Raw genomic sequence first — 25,616 nt, forward strand, 5'->3', positions numbered from 1 at the left:
GAGAGCAGTGCTATACGCGTTGCAAGTACTTCACAGTTCTCTTCCCACCGGGACAATTGCGATTCAGTCAGACAACATGTCTGTAGTGTGGTACATAAACAAGCAAGGGGGAACCAAATCTTACCCACTTTGTTGAGAGGCACTAAGAGTATGGAAATTAGGTACTAAGCGTAATTTTGTTTACAAAATGGGAAGTAATATGAAGTTTTTAATGCAACATAAAAATATTGATAGGAAAAGAAATTTTATATACAATAACAACAGAAGCAGGAAATGTGGATCATGTAATCAATGTAGCTATATGTCACAGAATAATAAGATAATATTACAGAATGGACATAAAACTATTATACGATGTAAACAAGGAAATTGTAATACCACAATGGTGATATACTTGGCTAAATGTGAGATATGTCCAAGTTTTTATGTTGGTAGAACAGAAATATGTATTAAGAAACGCATATATGACCATACTTATAGTATTAGGACCAAGGATAGAATGAATGCCTTATATCGACATGTAGAAAGTAAAGGGGAATGAACATCAATTTAAGTTTAGTATACTTGATATAATAGAAATGGACCCGAGAGGTGGTGACTTCAAGAGTATACTGGCATACAAGGAGACTTGGTGGCAAATATGGTTGGATGCCACCACTCCACCAGGATTAAATGAAAGTATTTCAGTAAAATCTTTGTTATATTGTTAAAAGAAATTTGTTAAAAAAAAACTTTTTAAAACAACTTTTTAATGATCTTTTTAAAGAACTTTTTAAAAATTCATTATTAAGTTATTACAGACTAGTTATGAAATTAATAATGTGTAACATAAGAAGATGAACATCTATTTATGTATTTATTAATTTAGTATTCAGTTAGTATTTTTGAACAGCAATAATTCCTGTATTTTTAACTTGTAATAATAGTTAAGCCCTTATTTATACGCAAGTTATTAATTCATAATATTTCCCTAATTATTCTAGTAGTTCTTAATTTTATTATCATTTTTTATATCTAGTTTCATATACATATTTCATATAAACATTCAGAGTAGTATTAAGGCAACAATAAATAATGTTTAAAAAGGTCAAGTCACAATGAAACAACTATTGAGTTGTTAATAAGTATAAACATATATTTTTTATTTGGTTTCCTTTTAACAGTGTTTCAGTTTGATGACATAATGAATATTAATGTTATATACACAATTTATGGTTAGTATAACTTTAAGGAATGTGAACATGGATTTTGGCGCCAATGAAGTTATTTAAACAACGTAATAGTAATATGCACTAGTTCTGATGAAGGCCAGCTGATTTGGCTGAAAACGCTTAACTTTGTAACGCATTCACTGTGTTTTAAATGTTTTTAGTGTCTAACTGTGCGTCCAGTATCATTTATTTGTTGTTCTTTATTAATAAACTGTGGAATTATCATCTTTTGGCAGTTGTGGGCACTCAGTGCTTTCTGTTAGCAATGCACATTCCGGGGAAGTCCATTGTGATAGCAGACAAACTCAGTTGAGTAATTCTGATGCCTCACGAGTGGTCCCTGAATACAGAAGTTGCGGAAGAGATTTTCCGAAAATGGGGCCAGCCTTGCTGCGACCTATTCGCCATGTACATGAACACCAAATACAGCAACTACTTTGCCCTCATTCCCCATCCGGGGATGTCACTCAGGGACACTCTGATCCACAATTGGCCTCCGGGACTCCTTTATGCTTTTCCACCCTTTCCTCTCATACCAAAAGTGATTCAGAAAGCAAAACTGTTGGAGTACTCTGATCCTCATTGCTCCTTACTGGCCTCACCAAGTCTATTTCCTCTTCCTGTGGCCCTATCTCTTGGAGGACCATGGATTCAGGAACCATCTCTAGACCTCCTGAATAATCCATCAAAACAGTTCTATCCTACCATCCAAACCCTGAAATTGACAGCATGGCTGCTCCAGTTCCAAGAATAGCCAGGTGTATTTCCTTTTCTCCTACAGTTAAATATACCCTGATTTCTTCACACAAATCTTCCACCAGGAAATTATATTCCAGTAAATGGAAAAGGTTCTCCATTTGGGCAGCTAACCAAGGCATAGATCCCTACTCAGCTCCCATAGAGTCCGTCTTGTCCTTCCTTGCATCTTTTTTTTTCAAAGAATTTTATTAAATTATTAAAATGAACAAATATTTCCATGAAATTATGACATTTTTCTTTAAAGTTAAAAAAACAAGAAAATAAAAAAACAAACCTAATATATAAACCAATGCAATTAAACTATGTACAAAGACGTTCATCATGCAAAAAAAAAATTCTTAATGTAGCTGTAGGATTAATAAAAATCATCTGTTTACATAAATTAATAAAATATTTTTCTAGAAGTTCATAAATGATATTCCATGAATTATATAATGTAGTATTCCTAGATGATCTAGATTTAATAGTTAACATTTCCAAATTACACGTTTCAAGGAGTATATTTTTAAATTCCAAAAATGTAGGTGCTGTACTAAATTTCCAATTCTTAGTGATTATTTTTCTAGCTATAGATAGTATAGACCAAACTAAAGGGTACTTATTCTCTTTTACACAGTCAGGAACAGGAGTATTAAATAAAACAAGTGATTTAGATATAAAGAAATTATCAGTAAAAATTGTTTGCAACAGATTATTGATATCATCCCAAAATTTTCTTAAATATATGCAATTATAAAACATATGAGACCAGTCAGCATTCAATTCAATATTACATCTCCAACATGTTATATTCTTTTTAGAAAATATACTTATATTATGAGGAGTGATAAATGATCTATTTAAAAATCTCCATGTGAATAATTTCTATTTTAAAGAAGTAGTCATACTTGCTGATTGTAAAATATTCAGTTTGTCTTTCTCAGAAGGGGGATTATTATTAATTAAAGAAAAATATTTCCAATAATTATCTGAATGTGTATCTAAATCACATTTAATTGCCCTGTAAATGTTTGATAACTTGTTATTAGCAGGAGATTTATGCAAAACTGATAAAATCTTGTATTGTATTAGCTTGGGATTTTTTTTCCTAATTATAGGAGACATAGAATCCAATTTATTTAATACATATTGTCTAGCTTCTTGAAGCTCTAACCATAAACAAAAATTAAGTTTATACTCTTCCAAGAGTAAACTATTGGATTTTATCTCATTATTTATCATCATTTGGTGCCAAAATGTTAAAATGCTTTTGCTGAAATATAGACATTTTTGTATAATCTGAAAAGAAAATAGATCTGTGTGTGTAGGCTATAGGGAAGAGTAAAAAAAGCCAATCCTTATATATATATATATATATATATATATATATATATATATATATTATATTTAAATATAAAAATTGTAAATGATTTTAAAAGAAAAACTATATACTTAGAGTTAAAACTCAGAGAAGAAAATTCAGAAATATAATTTAACCTCCAAATAAATGGATTATTAATTATATTTAGCTTATAGGAACTGTTTATATATTTGGTATTTTGTGACAATACCTCTATAAACTCATTCCACTTAGCAGTGTATTCCACATCAATGAGATGAGAGATTGCATTGAATACTGATGAAATTGAATACATTTCTAAATTTGGTAAGGCTTTACCCCCATTATTCCAATTATACATATGGTATGTTAATGCAATACTTTGCTTATTTGGTAACCACAAAAAATTCTGAATCATTGAATTAAATTTTTTAATTATTTGGTATGAAGGAGGTATAGATAAAGATTGAATTATATATAAGATTTTGGGGAGAAGGATCATCTTAATTATTAAAATGTTTATCATCCATAGAAAAGGGTAATTTGTTCCATTTTTTTATTAAATTTTCTATCTGTAATAGACTTTTATTATAATTTATTTGAATGGTATCTTTAATGTTGTTAGTAATAATTATACCTAAATATACTATTTGTTGTGACTGAGCTATATATTCATTATATTCATCAGGTATATTGTATTTTTGAACCTGTTAAAATAATTTGTTTTATTATTATTAAAAGTAAGGCCGGAAGTTTTTTGAAAATATTCCATGTTTTTAAAAAGTTTTTGTATAGATTCCCTTCTACTCCCAAGAGTAATCAATATGTCATATGCAAACATTTGTATTGTAGATGATATAGTGGGGTTTAACTTGTATCCTTCAATATCTGTATCATGTCTTATTAAATTTGCCCATGGTTCCATAACTAATGAAAATAAAAGAGGGGATAAAGGACACCCTTGCTTAGTACCTTTTACTATTGGTATATTTTGAGATATACTAGTACCAATTTTAACATAAGCTTGGCTACCTTCATATAACAGAGTGATAAGATTGATAAAATTATTGGAGAAATTTAATTCTTTTAATAGAGTGAACAAATATTCCCATGTAACTGAGTCGAAAGCACAGTTTATATCTAAACTAACTAGGGTTAAATTTGTTTTAAGATTTTTCACCGAATCAATTAAAGTTAATATTCTTTTAATGTTATCATATGAAGTTCTCTTTATTATAAACCCCGTTTGATCACTATCAACTCCTTGCATCTATTTTTCAAGGCGCTGCAGGTGCTACCATTAGAGTTCAGTTAGCTGCCTTCTCTAATTATCATTTTGGCTACATGGGAAATCCAATTATGTCCCACTCTTTATGCAAAACCTTTTTGAAAGGAGTCGTCCTTCTCAGACCTCCAATCAGGCAACCACCGGAGCCCTGGGACTTTAACTTAGTTCTCACCTCTTTGATTTCTCCACCCTTTAAACCATCTTCTTCATCTGACTTGAAATTGTTGCTTTGGAAGACATTGTTTTTAGTTGCTATAACATCTGCTAGGAGAGTTTCAGAATTGCAAGCCCTCAGCATTCGACCTCCTTATATTTTCCACAAGGATAGAGTCTCCCTCAGAACTAATCCTTCCTTTCTCCCCAAGGTATGTTCAGAACATAATCTAAACACAACTATCGAATTACCAGTATTCTTCCCAAGTTACAGTAACAAATCAGAATACAGACTACAATTAGATGTCCACAGAATTCTCCGATTTTACCTGCAGAGGACTAAAGATTTTCGAAAATCGGACCAGTTGTTTCCTTATCAGACAAAAAAAAAGGCTTGCCCGTCTCTAAGGTCACTTTGTCTAACTGGCTTTCAGACTGCATCTCATTTGCTTACAAAACTGCTGGGAAACAACTACCTGCTAAAGTAAAAAGGCCATTCAACCAGGGCAGCATCAACTTCATATGCATTTAGATCAAAACTCCCAATTGATACCATTTGTGCAGCAGCTACTTGGGCAAAACCTCATATCTTTGTCACTCATTACAAATTGGATTTAGCCTCCTGGGACAGGTCATCCTTTGGGTCCATTGTGCTGAAGTCTCTCTTTGCCTGAGCCACCCGAGATAAAGGTGCTAGGGACGCTGTCCCATTCAGCAAGAATTACGGTGAGATAGGACTACATAACATAAAGAAGTTATGTATTACCATAACGTTCCATGTTTGTAGTCCATCTCGCCTACATTCTTGCGTCCCACCCTCCTTCCCCCTTCCTGTATCCTGGAGGAACTAGTGAACTATCCATTATGCTGTCTGACCTTGTTGTTGTCCGTCCACATGGCATGGATAGTAATACAAAGTATTCTGTTTGTATGTGCATAGTTATTGATAGTTTAGTTACTATTATGTATGTAGTTACTTTCTTGCAAACAAGATTTGGGGAATTGCTGTGATACACCATGGGATAGGGGTTAACCTCGAGCTAGTAAAAACTCTCGAGTTTTAGTATCGGCTGAGTTGGAGCCGAGAATCGGTTCTGAGCCCATCCAGCAAGAATGTAGGCAAGATGGACTACAAACATGGAACGTTATGGTAAGTACATAACTTCTTTTTTTGGGAAGGTAGTGAATTGGTAGGTTTTAAAAATTCCCTACACAGTACTCTGTCAGAAATATTGAATATGCAAATGACTGTAGCTAAGTAAGTGAATCTTTTGAGCTAGGACAGACGATCTGAGTTGCATAGATGTTATAAGGCTTTCTTAAGTTTTAATTTTGTAGGCTGCAAAAAAGCAATTATTAGAAAATGGAAATCAGAGTTTAAACCAACTGTTTTTGAAGCATTGAATATTGTAAAATAAAAGAACTGGAAGAGAAATCTATAGAAAGGGGAATAAGCAAATTACATAGAAATAAACTGAAGTTTTGGGAACAAAATCTACAAAATAATGTTCAGGAGGAGGGATGTTTAAGGGAAGGCTGGGATTGAGCAGTTTACATGTTGAACAGATAGGAAGAAATGAAAGTCATGTATAATGTATATAAATGGAAGACGTGTTAATATGATCTGTTTTCTTTTCTATTAATGTATGCATGCTTAAATTTAAGTGATAATTTAATAAAGGTGTTTAAAAAGAAGAAAAGTTCTGTGGCAGATTAACATCCAAGCATGAGCCTTGATTGTTTTCTTCTGTTGATCAAGGAGACTCCTTGCAAATTTCCCACCTTTTCTTCTTCAGTGTTCCAAAGGGTTAGAAAAGAAAAATAAAGGCTTATTCTGTTTGCTTCTCTGTGGCAGAGGGAATATTTTTCTCTGTCGGCTCAAAAAAGAATCGAGAAACCCATCACTGTTGGCAAGGTTTTGTGCCTTTCTGGTAAGCTTAATTTTACATTAGTGCCAGTGGATGCATCAGTTTCAGGCAGTTGCTCCATTATGGAGGGATAAACTTGTTGAATATGTACACTGTGTGTGTGTGTGTTCTACGTTAGAAGGGGATGGGGGTTCTGAAAATGTATTGTTTCTTTTGTGTGTATGTTGTCAGTGAAGCAACGAATCATGAAGAATGTAGCGTGGGTTCAAATGACGAGAAGAAACAGCTTGTATAAAATAGCCTGCCAAACAGTGTGCGCATGCAAGTCAAAAGCTGGAAATTTATAGCAAGAAGAAGCTCACACCAAAACCATGGAACGTAGCTGTAGAGTAAGTATATTTATTTTCGCTAGTACTTCCAGAAGAAAAAAACAGTACTTACTCTACAGCTAAGTTCCATGGTTTTGGTGTGAGCTTCTTCTTATAAGTTGGATTTATCTTGTTGCTGCACCAATTTACTGGCAGGTTATCATACTTTTTGGTAGTTTCTTAAAAAGTTGGAAATTTCACATTCATGAGAACTATGTATAATAGGTGTGAGCAGTAGCTTTCTTTCATAGTAGCTGTTCTGTCCATGTTATCTTGCAGTGTAAATGGCTTTACAGGTATAGACAAAAAGAGAAGAGTATTGAATTATATTCAGAAATGAAGGGTGTGAATAGCAGTGTTGCAGAACACATTTAGATAGAAATGAGCATGCATATTTTTCAAAGAAAGCCTGCCGAATGTCCATCCTGAAATCCTATCAGGGACGAAGGAATTGGGCATTAAAATGATTGCTAGAGGAGCTCCATTAGTGCTAGAAGAGAGGGAAAAAGAAGATAGTGGTAGATTTGTGAATAGGAGTTATTGGTGGACTAGACTGTCATGCATTTATATTCCAGTTGAAGCTGCTGTTATGGAGGTTAAGATAATTTTGGGAGAAATATTGTTTTAACAGGGAATATTACTTAGAGGCAGGGACTAGAACTTTTGATTTGTAATAACGTGGATGTATCAGGGACTTAGAAGTGGAAAATGTAACAAAAGAGGGTAGATGTCTGAAGAAGTACATGAGAATGTTTGGTGTGGAAGATAAGAAGTCAGTAGTAGGAACCCAGAGAAAGTTTACATATTCCCCAAGGTAGAATAACTGGCATAGACTGGATGTAAATTCTATTTCACAGGAGCTTCTGTATTTAATTGAAAGCTTTGAAATGTCAAGTAATTATTTCACATCCACAAATAAAAACTACAATAAAAATGTAGGTTTATGAAGTAAAATGAGGTACTGTCACTCTCCTACTTATCTGCTAGAAAGAGAAATTTAAGGGACTGAACAGTGAAAATGATTTGAGAGTTATTAGGTAAGATAGAAATTTATTCAGAAGAGACAGCTTGTGAGTGGGATAAAATGGAAATAGACTTTAAAAGCATGATATAAACGAGAGAGAAAGACACATGGGGGCTAGTAATAAGAATTATTTAGAGTGGTTGACAAAGGTTAAAAGTATTGCATCATAAGGGGAATCTCACAGACCAAGAATACGAGCAACTGAAGAAAGTGTTAAATGGAATGTAAGGGAGTATTTGGATAATATGTATGAGTTTGGAAAGTTTGCTCATAAGCAACTATTTTTGATAATTTCAGGCACACACTCTCTTAGCATAAGGACTTGGGCAGCAAAAAGTAGAAAGGGTTGTTGTCAATCTTGAGGAGCCTATAACTAGAAGAATAATCAGCTACACATGAGAAAATTACAGTTTTGTTGTTTGTCTTTCGGCTTTTCCCAGTTAGGGGTCGCCACAGCGAAACTCCGGTCCGCTAATGATTGGCAGTAGATTTTCACGAACGTGAGGTGCCAGCTCGACGTTCAACCAAGGCACGCCCATTCACGCATGTCTTTCGAACGCTCACCTAACCGCGGGGAGGACATGCAGACTCCACACAGAGGGCACTCCTCGCACTCAGGCTCAGAATCGAACGGGAGAACCTCTTGCTGTGAGGCAACAACGCTACCACTGCACCACTGCAGATACACATGAGAAAATTACAGTGGTTTCTATAAAATAAAAAAAAAAACACTGCTAATCCCAGCACCAACTTCATTTACTTGCTCCAGTCCCTCTCCTCCCTTGTCTAAAAAAAGGAAATATTGTTGTGGAAGGGATACATCACATAAAGACAAAGGAATGCATTCAAAACCCACGAGCCTTGCCAGGTTTTAACCACAGGCAGCTAAAACCTGACATGGGCGATCACTAGGAAAAATCTTGAGTGTGCATGGGGCATGTGATAAGTGCATGGTGAAACAACACATGCAAACATAAAAGACTTGAAAATGGTTGCTCAAGCTAAGAGGGCTTTCAGAGACTAACGCAGACCCTTAAAGATCATGTCAGACAACACCACAGTCGTGTGATGATAAACAAGTAGGGAGGTATCCATTCTTACCATTTGTGCTGACTTGCAACTGAGCTGTTGGATCTGGCAGAGGAACTACAGCAGTAACCCTTGGCCACCTCCTTCCCAGGCCAAGAGAACATGTTAGCAGATGATCTCAGAAGGAACTTAATAGATCCAAATAAGTGGATGTTAAAAAGAGAAATCTTCCTAGACCTTTACACTAGGAGGGTGTGCCAAAGGTAGACCTTTTTTGGTTCCAACCAGAACAGGCAGTTCCTCAGGGTACTTCAGAAAATCAGGGAAGGTAGGCCAGAGATGATCATTTATGGCCCAAATATTGCTGGTTCTTGCTTCTGTTCTGCTTCACCATAGGGCGTATCAGACCCTTACCTCTGTGTATGGACCTTCTGTCCCACAGCAAAAGGTCAGTAATTCACCCAAATGTCAAAACTCTGAATCTCACAGGTTGCGTGACTTGTTCTCTATCTGCTAGGCATCTGATATCTGAGGACGTGTTCTGTCTTCCGAGAGAAGCCAGAAAATCAAGTCAGTGGAAATGGTATTAAGTGGAGAAAGTTTTTTGTTTGCCGTCAATCAACAGGGTTACTTTCTAAGTCATAGTATTTATCGTATATTTATCCTCACTGTACAAGGAAGGTTTGTCATATTCTTCCATCAAAGTGCCTGCCTCTGCTGTCCCCATATACTTGTATCCTTTTTCAAAGGGATATTGCAACTCAAACCTTCCCTCTAGAAGCACCCTATCCTTTTCTCCTCCTTGGATGCCTAACTTTTTCCTTGAAAAGGTCAACCTGCCCCCCCTTAGTCAGCCATCTCTGCACCTATAAAAACGCTAACTTAAAAGACCACTCTTCTCATAACTGTGACTTCATGTCGATCCATTTCTGAACTGTAAGCTCTCATGTGCAAGGAGCTTTTACTATTATTTGATAAAGACAGAGTTACTCCCGTGACCAGTCTGTCCTTCATTCTATCTGGGATTCAGTCTTGTTAAGGCCCAGTATTGCAACAGAGAGTATGAAGTGCATATTACAGTTGTCAGGGGCTCTTCCTCAACTTGGCCGTAGACTTTGTCATCTTTTCAAACCCTCAGCACAAGGAGGAAAGGATCCACCGTTGGATATTGGAAGAACCATATTACAGTTGTATGAGAAACTTACCATAGTTGTCAATGTTCAAGAACTATTGGAGTTCTTTCCCTCCTCCCACATTCCTCTCCTTACCCTTCTTACTCCTGATGTTGGAGTGGGTACCCCCCTGTTCATCTCCCTCCCCTGCGACTCTCTTATCTGTAGCCTCTTTTTAGGATAGGATTGGTCATACAAGCTTGCAGTGCAGTTGGACCATTGGTCCTTGGGTCAGAAAGAACTGAAGATGGTGTTGGCTGACAGCTCCTGTATACCACTGATGTCAGATAGGAAGAGTACCCACTGGCTGGTAGATGGTGAAGTTTTCTGGTATTCTAGTCAACTGTGGCAGCAATTCCCAAGACTCAGTACTGCAACAGTAATCTACTCAAACATCTACAATTATGTTATGTTCCTGATACAACTGTACTTTTTTGAACATGGTTCTTCAACTGTTTCCCTACAGAAGTCATTTTCCACTTTGAAAACTTAAATGGAAAAAAAATACTTAATTTCCCTCTGAACATATCTAGTAATTGTGCTTATTTATATTTTTTTATTGTGGAAAGTACCTTCTTGTGTAGCCATTACACCTTCTGGGAGGATCTCTCACCTATAGGCCTTACTGTGTAAAGAATCATACATGTCTTTTATATGGACAGGGTAAGTCTTGTAACTAATTTTCTTTATTTTCATGTAAAGAAGTCTTGGAATTGGCCTTAAATCAAACCATCCAGCTTTCATTTATTGGATGTACATTAACAGTTGTGATACTATGCTGAAAGAACCACAGAATTTAGAAGGTAAACAAGACAGACCGTTATTATTTATAGTCTCTAAATGACTAGCAAACTGTATGATGTTTTGTCATGGAAAAATATTGAAAGAGCAAATGGGGGCACACTCCAAGGGCAGCAGCAGTCCTGTCTAAAATGTTTTAACTAGCCAGTGCCTTGAGTTTGAGGGATAATGCCCTGACTGCATTATCCATCCCAGGAAACCAGGGTTCTTGTCTCTGAAGCACTGATGAAGGTGGATAAGTGTGCCATCCTGGAGGGGTGAGCAAGCACTCCAGCACACCTCATATTTGATTAGTGACAGAGGTCAGGGATTTGCAGAGGGGCCCTTGTAATTAGGGAGACATGCATTGGCTGACTAGCAGTGGAGGCAGAATGATGTACCAGCGCACACCCACTGCATGTCTGTCCCTGGACAGTGTGACAGTGTGTGGGGAAGGGAATCTTAAGGCATAACAAAAAAAATCCTCAAGCTAGCACTATAATGTTACCCCGGGTGCCACAGTCTCCTCACCAACCTCAAACATTGGTCAGAGAAAGTGTTTGGGAGCCTTGTATGAATAAATGCATTAATTTACCAATAATTTACTTTAGTAAATCAACCTGATGCCTTTTTTCAAGCTTTACAAAGAATAATAAGTTATTACACCTGATATATGCAGTGGAGTTAGAATTTGAACTATGCATCCGCTAACAAAATATTGCAGTATACTTTTATATTTCAATTTATCTTGAACATAAGTGAGGAATGCAAACATAATTTGTAATTTGCAAATCAGAAGTTAGACACTTTCTTCATGTGATCACCACTTTTTAATACATGCTCAAACCTTTGCACAGTCATTTGCACTGCCATTTTATGTGATTACAGCCCTGTTGGAAGAGGCCCCAGGACAGTCTTTTGGATCTGTATCAGTTTCTCTGGCATTACAATGCTTCACCTTACATCTCCAAAAACGTTTTTCTGTGCCAACATCAAAATGTCTAACATCAGTGCAACTGTCTCAGTGAAAAGTACTGGAAAACACTTAAATGCATATAGTATTCTTCTTTTGGCTTTTCCCGGTTAGAGGTCGCCACAGCGGATCACCTGTTTGCTCATGATTGGCAGTAGAGTTTTACGGTGTCGAGTTGTCAGCCCAGCACCCAACCTTCCACAGAAGGCACATACACTCATACCTAAGGCCAATTTAGAGTGTCCAATCCACCTACAGCATGTGTTTGGGATGTGGGAGGAAACCTGAGCACCCGGGGGAAACCCATGCAACCACAGGGAGGACATGCAGACTCTGCACAGAAGGCACCCCAGCCGAGAATTGAACCGGAGAACCTCTTGCTGTGAGGCGACAACGCTAACCGCTGCACCACAGTGGCCGCCCTTTAAATGTATATAGTATATATACCTTAAAACCACCTCTTTCACTTTTAAACAAAGGCATTCGGCTGGAAGAAGCACTTGTTTTTTTGTGTTGTGCAGTTTAAAGTAGTTATATAACTTTGGTAAAAGATATACATTAGATGCAACTACACTTGACATTTTTGGTAGACCAGCTGAATTAGGAACAGTTCTCAGGAGGCGCTGATGGTCAGCTGAGGGTAAGGAGTGGGGAAAAAAAAGTTTTAGCTCACTATATCTGAAAGGCAGCCACTTGTAGGTTCGTAGGTTGGTACTAGGCTATCGGCCCTAGGGCCCTATACAAGCCTAGCCATAACAATTCCCTGGATATTTCTTCCCACAATATTTGACACTTACTTAATACTTGTATTACTTACTTAATACTTGAGACACTTTTCACACTTTCTGCAAGCACTATGAGACAGACATTTAGCAATAATCCTCCAGGCTTTGCCACTGCAGTTTTATAGGTCCTGCTGTGCCTCCCAACCCAGGTTCTAGAGCTTGGCTGTATCCAGGGGTAACTGAATACTACTGTAGTACTCTTCTGATCTGTAAGGAGTGATGCTGTGCCCTTGATTGTTATCAGCATAGTGCCACTATGCGAATGCATTCACTTTATTAGTAGATATTTGAATAGAAGGATCACTGCTGCCATATAAGCTGTAGCCCACTTTCACATTAATTTGGCATCTCCAAACCTTGTCATGGCAATCTGAAAGGAAGGAGACCAGTTGCGTTATACTTCCAAGAGGGTCTTCAGTCATATGTAGTATCCTTATGCCATAGTCTCTACTCCCAGGATTTTTAAAGTACTTTATCTTCTTGTCTCATACCATGCTTGGATGTCAGAGGTAAGTCCAAAATATATGGACTGTGAGCATGAGGAAAAATTATTCCAGATGTTTAAACTGTTCTTAAGTTGTGCTTGCTGAATGTTTCCTTTAGCCGGAAAAATAAAGATGGCACTGGCTGCACACCAGTTTTATTCACCACTGTGCTGCCATCCTGGGCAGGTGGAGAGTTGATCTGTATGCCAGGACATCTGAAAGCACTGGAATTCATTCCAGAATGACTTATACTGCATCAGTGATCCTTCTAGGTGAATGTCTATTGTTATGGTGATTAAACTTCCACAGGTGTGCTGTTTAGTAATATAGTAAATTTACATTTTGTGGATTGAAGAAGGCATAGGACCATGTGGCATTAGTGCTAGATTCCATAAAACTGTGTACCATTGTGTGTATATCCTGTGTTTTCTAGAGAGATTGTTTGTATTCTTGGCATTAAATTAGGTTTCTTCATTATGGATGATAGGGCTCTGCCAAGGATTAGTCTTGTCTTCATGCTTTGGTCATTATTTTTATGGACAGGATAATATACATCTGAGGTTTGAGTGTGTCCAGTTTTAAGATATGCGGGTTGCATCTTTTGTTTTCAGGTGGCGTTCTTTTGGGATGAGGTGATTGCTGGTTTCTAGCATGCACTTGTGCAATTTGCTGCTAAGAGTGAAGCACATTGAATGAAAGTTAGCATCTGTTCATCAGAGGTCACTGCTCTCTGTCAGAAAAAAAATGGCCTCTTCTCTTTAGTTAAAGAGGGAGCAACTGTCCAAAGTGGATACATTTATGTTGTGCTCCCTGGTGAGCATAGAGAGGATCGAGAGGTTAACAAGTTTTGTATTGAACTGTGATTGTGATGAGAGAGCTGGGTTGTAGGATGAAGCTTTCAAATTTCCAGTTTAGTCTTTCTCCATCTTTGGCAGTGGCAATTGGTCTTGAATATTTAGCAAAAGGATGAGATAATGCATACAAGATGTAGAAAAAAACATCTTTTACAGGGTTGCTAAGTTTGTGTTCTGTGATAGTGTGGGACTTGAGTCTGGAAGGATGTTAGAGTAGAACAGCTGCTACCCTGAGATGTGAGAAGTCAGTAGAGGTCATTGGTCAGCAAGTGAAGGGTGTACCCTACCATTTTATCTGATTACAGCCCTGTTGGAAGATGCCCCTGGACAGATCTCGGGATATGCTGGAGAGATTTCACTTCTTGGGTTGCCTGGAAATGTCTGTGAATTCTGCAGGATTAGCTGGGAGCTGTTGCTAGGGTTCAGAAATGCTGGTCTATCCTACTCATTTGGATATTACTGTGCTCCTCACCGGCACAAGTGGTTTAGAAAATGGACGGGTTTTTGCTTATTTTTGATCAACACAAACCTCTTTTTTATGCAAGTAACATGTTTGTATGTGTCACCAGCATTCATGATGCACCATGCTAATGTTGGTGAGATTATCTAAAATGCTTGAGACAATTGAGCATTTCAATACTAATGTGAATGTGACTGAAGTATTACCAGTCCTTGAACAAGACTTAGAAGTAAGTGACCTGTGTTTGGTAGATGGTGGGGACCAGCTTTGTGTAGCTGTAATGGTTAAATATAAAAATTGTATTTCCATGGAGTTCTTTATATATAGAACTTTGGTATTATGAGAGCAAATAGTTCACCTCGCAACATACACAAGAAACACCTTTTCTTCCCTGTGTGTAACACAAACCCTTAAATTTTAGGTTAACAAGTTCACTAGGGAACTTGTATGTACTGTGTGAAGAAAAGAGTTCCATACAGAATGGTGCAAAAACGGGTACTAAGTTACTGAAAAACACCAACCAGCTGAACAGCATGAACTCGATAAACCATGGAAGTGGCTGCATCACACGCAAAGTGGTCACAGATCTTCAGATTTTGCATTCATTTCATTTTCTGAGACGTTCAAATTCTTACCCAGTAAGTGCCACTTTTATTGACATATTTTGAGTTCTTTTGGGGACTTTTCATTTTTATTGGTTACTCTTCCAGTGAAGGCATGGTTTCTGGGTGGTGCTTTAACTTTGTCTTCTAATGAAAATTGCACAGTGTTTTCTTTGCAGATTAGTCATGTAATTAGTGAATTATTTTTATACTATTAAATAGAGAAATCAATAAGATTGCCATTTTGATTTTTCTATGCCAGATTTGTCATTGCGATACCAAAGTATGTTGGCTCCTTTACAATTCGAAATTTTTGTGATGTAGCACCCATATATGTAGATCTTGCAGTTCTGAAAATACAAAGCTTGTTTTGCTTTTCACTCCTTTTTTTTTTTTAAGATATTTGTAGTGTGCCAACATTTTGGAATTCCCCATTTTACTGTGCTAGCCATGGTCCTGTACTTTTTTGATTACAGGTTTAACAAAATTGTAAAATGTAGTATCTGTATGGATCAGTGATGGGGTTTTGCCTCAATGGTATTCTTAATTTTTTCTTAGATGCTACCACCTCCCCTCAGTGCCAGCACACACACTGACATCATATGCCGACTTCTGTCATAGTTTCATTCTTGATCCTGACTCATTGTGAAAAGTTCTTGATTTTGATGGCTAGAAATATTCCTGTGTTCCTTTAGCCATAATGTTCCAGTTCAAGAACCAACAGCTTTACTTGCACAGCCTTGGGAAGAAAAACATTGTGAAACAGCACTTATAGTCTTAGAGCTTCAACCCTGCCACTTCCCATATCTCAAAAGAAAAAAGCTGCTTGTATTTTCATGTGGCTTACCTTGCCCCTCTGAAGGATATCAGTAGTTGGAGGTTCAGGGCTGCCATATGCAGTCCCAGCCTCATCTGAGGCCTTGTGATAAGGACCGTGAGTCTGAGAGTTGGCTGTGGCTGTGTCCTTTCAGGGGGTTAGTGTTTAGGTCCCTGCAAGTGCTGAGTTCACTTGCTTTTGAGGATACAAGCCCATACCCATGCCTTTCTTCTGCTTTGGAATAGGGTATCATGCCAAAGGCAGCATACTTTTGACTCTCGCTTTGTGGGGGGATTTTGTTTTTGGGTGTAATCACTGTACAGCCACCGGCTGTTTTGCCAGAGTTCATTACTGTCTGGCTTAATCCCAAAAGCTGTCTTTACAGTAACTTAGCAATTGGTCTTTGAGGGTCTCTTCATAGTTAAGAATTGCCTCTCACGGCCAGGTTTGAAAGATCACTACTGGGATGTCTCACTTTAGTGGGTGTGGCTGTAGGCCTTCACATCGAGTATTTATTTGAAGTCTGATAGAAACTTTTGAAGCACATGTGAATAACTATCTCAATAGGCAGTGTGACCCAGTGCCAGCACCAGGACCTGATCAGGTCTCTTGCACCTGTATGCTGTCTTTAGCAGATATTTTCCTAAGTAGCTGTCACCTGACAGTCCATCTCAGGCTTAATTTTGTCATAGAAATGCACTGAGTCTGAGGACCCGCAGGCTGCTGTTTTTGAGAAGGCCATAGTCACTGAAGCTAAAAAGACTTTATTGTAACCCCATTACTCCCCCTAAAAAATGCCTGAATGCATATCTGAGGAAGAAAGAGGAGCAATTTTAGGTCATGCACCCTGTACAGCTGGTGGTAAAAGGATGCTGCTGTTGTAGTCCAGAATAGCCTAGACTATGATTTTGTAGCACCCAGGAAAACACACACCCTTTACAAACATTTTCTTAAATGGTGGAGTGTGTAACTAGGCATCACTGAGCCATCAGCTTTTTGAGCTTTTTTGTCCAGAATATGTTTCGTATCACAGTATTTTGCTACATTGCTACCAGACAGAGAGAAAAAATCTGGTTAGTTTAAAAATTACATACTCATGTTCCACTATAAGTTTTCTCAGGGTCCTCAGTTACTTTTCTAACCAGTCTCTATTCCATTTCGCCTTTGAGGACCAAGCCATTAAAAATCTTCCCAGACTTCTCAATTCTGGGCTTAAGTGAAAGGCATTGAAGATTCATTTGTGTTTTAGAAGTGTGTTTCCACATTGTTAGTCCCATTTTGATGAATCATCAGAATCTGATGAAGTCCACCTTAGTGTGGATGAAAGTGCTTAATGTAAACCAGATGTCCTTCAAGGATGCATCTGCAGTCCTAACAAATGGGTTGTCCTGGCCTCAGGCAGCCCTTCGGTCAGCCGGATTCCAAAGTCTGGGTCCGGCCTCGGCTGATGTCGCACTTCACCCGACGTCATAGCTGCAGTTCAGTGGGTATAAAGGCATCAGCCGACGCCATTTTCCTCAGTCTTTCTTGCCGCGTGGTGCCCGAAGCAGAAGCTGTTCGCAAGTGCCAGTCGGTCAGAACCAGAGATTACTACTACCGAAGACTTCTAAAAAGCTAAGTACCCCGTTGGGGACTCTTTCTTGCCTCAGCCGATGTCAGAAAAAGTGAATAACTGTTTAACTTGTGGGAAACAAATACCTCATAAAGATTTCCACTCATACTGCCTACCTTGTTTAGGCCCAGACCACGACGTAGCAGCTTGTCTAGCCTGTGCTTCCTTCAACCGACGGACACTTAGACGTCGGTCGGAGTTTGCAGAGGAGTTTTTCGGCTCCGCTTTTGCTTATATCATGCCGTCGGAGACTCCGACTTCGCAATTAGCTAAAAAGCGTAAGGAAAAGGACCGACACTCGCGGTCCGCGGTTTCGGCCGAAACCGCGGTTAAGCCATCCGCGAGTGTCTCTGTTTAGGCTGAAACCGAGTCCGCGGTTCTTCCTTCAGTCGAAAGCATGCCTCCTCCTACCGAGGCCTCTTCCAGCATGGCTGAATCTGCTACGGAAAATCCACCTGCTCTTACAGTTTCTCAGGATTTATCAGATACTATCCCCTTAGATGTATCTACTCCTGCACGTGGAGCTGCTAGACCCCCTGCATCCATGTCCATTAAGGCTTTTGCCAGGGCCAAAGCAGCTAAATCTTCAAAGGCCGTGCCTGCTAAAACCCCCTCTCACAGGCCTAGCTCTAGTACCCAAATGCTTAGTCTAGCAGAGGATCTCATTTCTTTGATCAGGGGAACCCAGTCTCACCCTGACAGGACCTCTCACCCACCTCCAGAGAAGAGGCCTAGAGCAGAGCCCCCTGAGCCAGTTTCTTCAGATTACTCCTCTGATGATTCAGAAATTACAAATCCTCCAGAAGGCCCTTATTCTCCTTATGAGGACTCTGATGCAGAGGATTCCATACCTTCTGCCTCTCCTCCTGAGGAATTTTCTTTTGGGGAAACCTTGCATGCTATGAGGGAACAATTTCAATGGCAGGGCCAGGATTTCTCAGACTCTAGGAAGAGGCTTAGGACCTTTTTGCATTTACCACAGCATAGGCCTTTAGCTATTCCTCCAGTACTTACAGTTGTGGATGATGCATTTAATGATGCTTGTACTGCCCCTGACTCACTACCACCGGCCCCTGCTAAGCCCGACAGATACTACAGGGTTCCGGACACACATTATCATTTGTATAAGGCTCCTATTGCAGATCCTGAAACTATTTCACAGGGCCCCAAAGCTGTAGCAGCTGCCTCAGCCAAAAACCCCCTCCCCTCTGAAAGAGAATCTAGGGCATTGGAGAGATTGGGTAAAAAAGTTTATACTTCTGCTACTCTTTCGGCTAGGGCCTTAAACTGTCAATTCCACATGATTCAATATCAGGAATTTCTGTTAGATCCGCTCACTAAAAAACTTTCCTCGCCTGAGCCTTTAGACCGTAAGTCCCTTCAGGATTTGGTGCATAACACTCAGCAGGTCAGTAATCATTCCTTAAAATGCGGCTATGATGCACTGGAGGCTTCCTTTAGATCAGCTATGACTGGTACAGTGATCAGAAGGCATGCATGGTTAAAAGAGCAATCCTTACCAGTCCATGTAAAGGCAAAGCTTCTAGATGCTCCCATGGAAAAGCACAGTTTGTTTGGTTCCCCTGCACAGCAAGTGTTGAAGAAGGTGGAAGAAAAAGCTAAATTTGTCCAGACAGTCAAGGATTTCTTACAGGTCCAGCCTCCGAGGTTTAGTAGGAACTGGCCTTCCAAGAATTGGTCCTTTCCAGACACCACCAGAGCACAGAGAAGCAGAAATAGACGCCCTAGAGGCAGAGGCCAATCCAGAGGTGCCTACAGGGGACGTCAGTGGCAGCCTAACAGCCAGAGAAGTACTGCCACAGATCCAGCCACTACCACTTCCACAGGACAATCACAGTGACTTGGCTCTGAAACCGCCTACCTGGGAACAACTGGGAGCACCCTTAGGCGGAAAATTAGCCTTATTTTCAGCAAATTGGCATTACATTACAGGAGACAAATGGATTTTGCAGACAATAGACAAAGGCTACAGGTTTCACTTCCATACTCTTCCAAGGAAGAGAGGAATGCCAAACCTACCTCCAAACCAAAGGACAAACGCTCTACAGCAAATAGATCATTTACTAAGGATGAGAGCTATAGAAAAGGTACCGGCTATGGAACAAGGACAAGGATTTTATTCAAGGCTTTTCCTGGTACCAAGAAAGGAAAACCAATGGAGACCTATCCTCGACCTGTCCACTCTAAACACATATCTCATTGTTCCAAAATTCAAAATGCTGACCCTACAGCAACTTCTTCCCATGCTGGGCAAGGAGTCTTGGCTGGTGACTCTGGATCTCAAGGAGGCATACCTGCACGTCCCCATACGACCAAATTGCAGAAGATACCTCAGATTTCTTGCAGGATCAGAGCATTATCAATTCTCAGCATTGCCTTTTGGCTTATCTACTGCCCAGAGTATTCACGAAATGCCTGGCATCAGTAATTGCTCATTGCAGGCTTCAGGGAATTCAAATTTATCCATACCTGGACGACTGCCTGTTACAAGCGGACAGCAAAGACAAAATAACAAAAGATTTGAAAAAGGTTATTCACCTGCTGCAAGCCCTGGGATACACAGTCAACACAAAAAAGTCAAGGCTGATACCATCCCAAAGGATAACCTTCTTGGGTGCAGAACTGGACACATCAAACCAGATGGCATTCCTCACAGCAGAAAAACAGAGGCAGCTACCACTTTATTTCATGGCATTAACAACGCAGAACCAACTTACAGCAAAGAAAATCCTGCAAGCCCTGGGTTACATGGCATCCTGCATAATATTAATTCCGCATGCCAGACTACATATGAGGAAGTTACAATGGTACTTGAAGAATTTATGGTCTCAGCACAAACACAGCCTAGAAACCCAAATTCCAATAATTCCATGCCTGAAGCAAGAATTCCAGTGGTGGGCCCAGGCCTGTCAACTGAACAAAGGACTGCCCTTCCACAGGCCTCACCCAAGCCAGACTATCACCACGGACGCCTCAGACCTAGGTTGGGGGGCACACATGGTGGACAAGTGCATACAAGGCTTATGGACTCAAGACCAGATGAACCTACACATAAATCAAAAAAAAGATGCTGGCAGTAAAACAGGCAATTCAGACATTCAGACCATTTCTTCAACAGGGTCAATTGTTGATAAGGACGGACAACACCACAGTTATGTGGTATATCAACAAACAGGGAGGCACACATTCATATCCTCTATGCCGGATGGCAATGGACCTCTGGAATGTGGCCCTGAGCCTCAACATTCAGCTCCAGGCCATATTTGTGCCAGGAAAAGAAAATATACTAGCAGACATCTTAAGCAGAACCACCACGGATGCCCACGAATGGATGCTGCATCCAGATATCGTCAAAACCATCACAAGGAAATGGGGACTGCCAGAGATAGACCTGTTTGCATCCCCACACAACCACCAACTGAAAAAATTCTGCACAAGGACATACCACCCACTTGCTTGGAAGGTGGACTCCCTATCCTTCAGTTGGGAAAACCTGACAGCATATGCATTCCCACCTCTTCCTTTGATGCACAAAGTGCTACTGAAGATCAAAGAAGATCACCCGAGGATCATTTTGATAGCTCCAGACTGGCCGAGGCAACATTGGTACCCGCTACTGAGGAGTATGTCCCGGGAACATGCATGGCCTCTACCCCTACTACCTCTTCTGCTAACACAGAACAACTTCAAAATCCTGCATCCAAACTTGAAAACACTGCAGCTAGCTGCTTGGAACATTACATAAGACAAAATAACCCAGATTTATCTCAAAGGGTTAAAGACATTATCCTGGAGGCTCGCAGACCCTCAACAAGGAAAACTTATTCAGCAAAATGGAAAAGATATCTCATTTGGAGTGCAACCAAAGGAGTAGATGCATCATTGGCAAACATAGCTAACATCCTGGAATACTTAGCAGAGCTTTTCCACAATGGTCTGTCTTACTCCTCCATTAAGATTCATGCGTCAGCAATTTCAGCAGAGTACAACATGGATCCTCCAGTCTTTTCTCAACCTCTACTTAGGCAATTTCTCAGAGGAATTAAAAATGTAAAGCCTCCAAGGAAACCACCATTGCCTACATGGGACTTGAACTTTGTGTTAGAAAAGTTGACACTTCCCCCTTTTGAACCAGCAGCAACAGCAGAATTACAGTACTTATCTTGGAAGACTGCATTCCTGCTTGCAATCACTTCTGCTAGACGGGTTTCTGAATTACAGGCTTTAATGGCAGTATAGCCCTTCCTTATCTTCCATCAGGATAGAGTGTCCATGAGAACTAATCCTACCTTTATGCCAAAGGTGGTCTCCAGGGTATCATTAAACCAAGCAATACACCTACCAACATTCTTCCCCAACCCGCAGAACAGGGGGGAAAGATTGCTGCATACCTTGGATGTACACAGACAATTACCTGGACAGAACCAGGAACAATAGAAAAACTGACCAGCTTCTGGTAGCATATGCAACAGGAGTGGAAGGAAAAGCAATTTCAAAACAAACAATCTCAAAATGGATAGGAAATTGCATTAGATTTTGTTACTCTTTTCATGGAAAGGCAACTCCAGAAAACATCAGACCTCACTCCACAATGGCTACAGCCACTACTACAGCCTTCTTACGAGGAGTGGCTACCAAAGACATTTTAGAGGCTGCTACTTGGAGCTCCGTGCATACATTTGCCAAGCATTATAATCTGCCTTTATACTCCAGATCCCGAGCAGGTTTTGCCACTGCTGTTTTGCAAGGGATCTTAACTACACCATAAATCCTTAGTGCCTCCTCCCCCAGTTTGGCTATGGTATTCTACCCATTTGTTAGGACTGCAGATGCAACCGTGAAGGACATAGTACAGTTTTCTACCTACCATAAATGTAGATGTCCGAGAGGTATGCATCTGCAGTCAGGATTACCCACCCTCCTTCCCCTCTGTGGTACTCCTAGGGTATTTGCCCATCTTGTAGCTAGCTGGGGGAATCTATTATGGTGTATTTGTTTGTATATATGTATATACATGTTTATTTCTATTTGCTCTCTATTGTTTGGAAACATTTGCATTTATCCAAATTTAGCCTTCCTAGAGGGCACCTGGCATCTGGGGCAAGAAACACTGAGGAAAATGGCGTCGGCTGATGCCTTTATACCCGCTGAACTGCAGCTATGACGTCGGGTGAAGTGCGACATCAGCCGAGGCCGGACCCAGACTTTGGAATCCGGCCGACCGAAGGGCTGCCTGAGGCCAGGACAACCCATTTGTTAGGACTGCAGATGCATACCTCTCGGACATCTACATTTATGGTAGGTACAAAACTGTACTTTTGTACTGCTTATGGTCTATTACAGAAGTATTTTATATGTACTTCTCGCATTGGCTTTCATTCAGTGTACATCTGCAACCAATTTGGTTTCAGCTTTTGTTGTGTGTAGGTTTCTCAAATTGTATTCCGGAAAGGGCCTGTAAGGGGTGTGCCTCACTCTGACCATGGATATAGGGGGTTTTGTTTCTGCCTTTGTTCTGAAAATGAAAACAAACTCAGGCAATTACAGACCTATAAGTATGGTCAGCCTCATATACAAAGCCATGGAAAGACTTACCATGTGTCACTCGTCCTTCTCTGGTATAAATGATTAACAGGTGGGGTAGTTTGTTTATATGCTGTATTACACAGAAACGCATCAGGATGGATAGCAGCTGTGCAAAATGTAAAATTGATTACAGACTACACAGACATACATGCTTACATCGCAACAGCTTACTACAGAGTGGCAGTCAGGTTTGCAAGTGCTCAGTATTTGTACACTTGTACAAGCCCCTAGAAAGCTTCTTAAAGCTGTGTACACACCCTGATGTGTACCATGGAGCTAACATTCGGGACATTGGGAACCTCCAAACACTGGACCTGTCTCATATTGGATTCATCAAGGGCAGGTCATGCTTACTCAACCTGGCAAATGTTTTTTTGAAAAGGTCACCAAAGCAATGGATGATGACAAAATAGTACGCTTCGCATACCTCGTTCTGCCCAGAACTTTTGACAGAATTCTCTCTCAGGCATAAAACAGCTAAACAAACTGGTAATAAACTCCTGTCACCCGCTGGATTGCCAACTGGTTGACAGGACAAAGGTAATCAAAACAGGAGAAGTTACCTCCTCAAAGAAACAAGTCAACAGTGGAGTCCCCCAGGATTCTGTGCTGGCACCTCTTTTGTTTAGCGTCTGCTGATGCCCTTCTGTATCATTGTTCTAAGCAGAAGGGATCTCCTGCCATGGATAGCCAAACATCCGGCCAGTATAACAAATCCTTTATTATTTACAGGCACTGTACGTCACACTTACACTCCACGCACAACAAGGTGAAGGGTTTAAAGGTGCCCTACAGATGCGCACACCCACAGAACTTCTTTGTCACCAGTCTGAACGCCTTTCTTTTTTGCTGGCTACTGAGCCATTTTTTCAGGTAAGTGTCCCGCTGGGGGTTTCTCCTTATCTTCTTCTTTCTTTAGTATTGGTTGCTTTCATGTTATACAGAAAGGGAGATGTCAGTGTGGGAGGAAGATTGCCCATAAAGATAGTCACGACCAGTGTCTCCTGCTTTGGGTGCTTTTCACAACTATACACAGTGTTCTATCTACCAAGCATTTGTCACCAATATATTACATATTTGTCTCTCCTCCTTGTTTATTTACCTTGAAAATTAACATCTTAAGCTCTTGGCTCAAGGTGCTATGGCAAGGTCTTCCTATTCTGATGGTCAGAAAAAGGCCAAAAAAATAAAGTCTGATATGGCTGCTCTCTCTCTCAAGGCTAGTGAAAGCCCGGAGGATTGTTTATTGGATGCTTTAGATTCCTTTGCTACAGCCATGTTGGAGGCCGCCATGGATCCAACTTCTTACATGTCCTCAACGGCGCTATAATTATCTGCTCCAGACATTGAGGAGGAACTTCTGATTATATCCGAGGGGGATTCCACAGATTTTAATGAAGGAGGAGGTCCATAATATGTTTACTGAGTGATGCGAAGGGTCTGATCCTCCCAGGGTGTTTTGTGCGGTCATCCTCCAGAAAAAAGAAACTGAAAATGAAGCACATTTCCCCTGCATGTAAGGATTCCCAATGATAATGGCAGGATTTTACTCTGGGTCCTTTTTTATGTTTTAAAGGCTTTAAAGTCCCCTCAAAGGGTGTCTCTGCCTGCCTGTCCATGGTCTTCCAGTCCTTTTAAAAGTCCTAGGGAACTGGATTCCCCTGATGATGATCTGTGTATTCTGGGTAAGAGTCATTAGCCTGCTTTTCTCATATCCCTTTTCCATTGGACTGTGGTTCAGAGGAAGAGGATTCTATTAGTCCATATCCCCCTTTAGAGTGATTCTTTTTTGGAGACAGTTACCCATATGATTGAATTCTTTAAGTTGGATTGCTCTCAAATTTCTGATATCCAAAAAAGGTTTTATGAGCTCCTTCAGATGGAGTCTCCCAAACCTTCTGCTGTCCCCCCCTCCCCCCAACCACCATTCATGCTACCTTCCTGGATACTTTTTCAGTAGCTTCTATGGCCCCTGGTTCTGAGCCCCAGCTTCCAAGAAATTTGACAGATTTTACAAGGTGCCTTATGAATGTAAATTTCTGTATAAATGCCCTTCTGCTGATCCTTCTGTAGTGTCTGTCTCTTCCGACAAGCCATCAAGGCTGTTGCCATCTGCCAAGCTGCTGCTTTCAGACAAGGGTAGAAGGGCCATGGAGAGGCGGGGCAAGAATGTTTATACTGCTGCCACCTTATATTTTAGGGCCATTAACTACCAGGTGCATATGACCAGGTATGTTTTGGCCCTCCTTTCTCAGGTAATTTCTGATCTTCTGACTCTGCAGGGTAGGCTTCTGCCCTTTCCTTGTCAGGTTCCACCTCTCAAGTTGTTGTCCACTTTTGTGTAGTTGTGATGCAGCTGATGCTTCTTCCAGGACTGCTGCATTTGGTTCTGATGTCCTTCAAGAATGCAACTGCAGTCATAACATGTGGGTTGTCCTGCCTCAGGCAGCC

At 40.1% G+C, this 25,616-nt stretch overlaps 1 protein-coding gene across 6 annotated transcripts in view; it reads left to right on the plus strand.

Moving 5' to 3' along the window:
• The window catches only part of CDC14B (cell division cycle 14B), a 2,772,169-nt gene that overhangs the window by 2,543,947 nt on the left and 202,606 nt on the right, over nt 1-25,616 (plus strand). For 5 of the 6 annotated variants that reach the window (XM_044059784.1, XM_044059788.1, XM_044059787.1 and 2 more), the window contains one exon: nt 14,949-15,165. The exons of the other annotated variant lie outside the window; for it this stretch is intronic. In XM_044059784.1, coding sequence (XP_043915719.1) covers nt 14,949-15,165 — 217 coding nt within the window. The remainder of the gene's footprint in view (nt 1-14,948; nt 15,166-25,616) is intronic. 6 annotated transcript variants of the gene reach the window in all.

This window comes from Protopterus annectens, chromosome 17.part0 (assembly GCF_019279795.1).
Source record: "Protopterus annectens isolate FY-2018-M chromosome 17.part0, PAN1.0, whole genome shotgun sequence".
In the NCBI taxonomy this organism is placed as follows: domain Eukaryota; kingdom Metazoa; phylum Chordata; order Ceratodontiformes; family Protopteridae; genus Protopterus; species Protopterus annectens.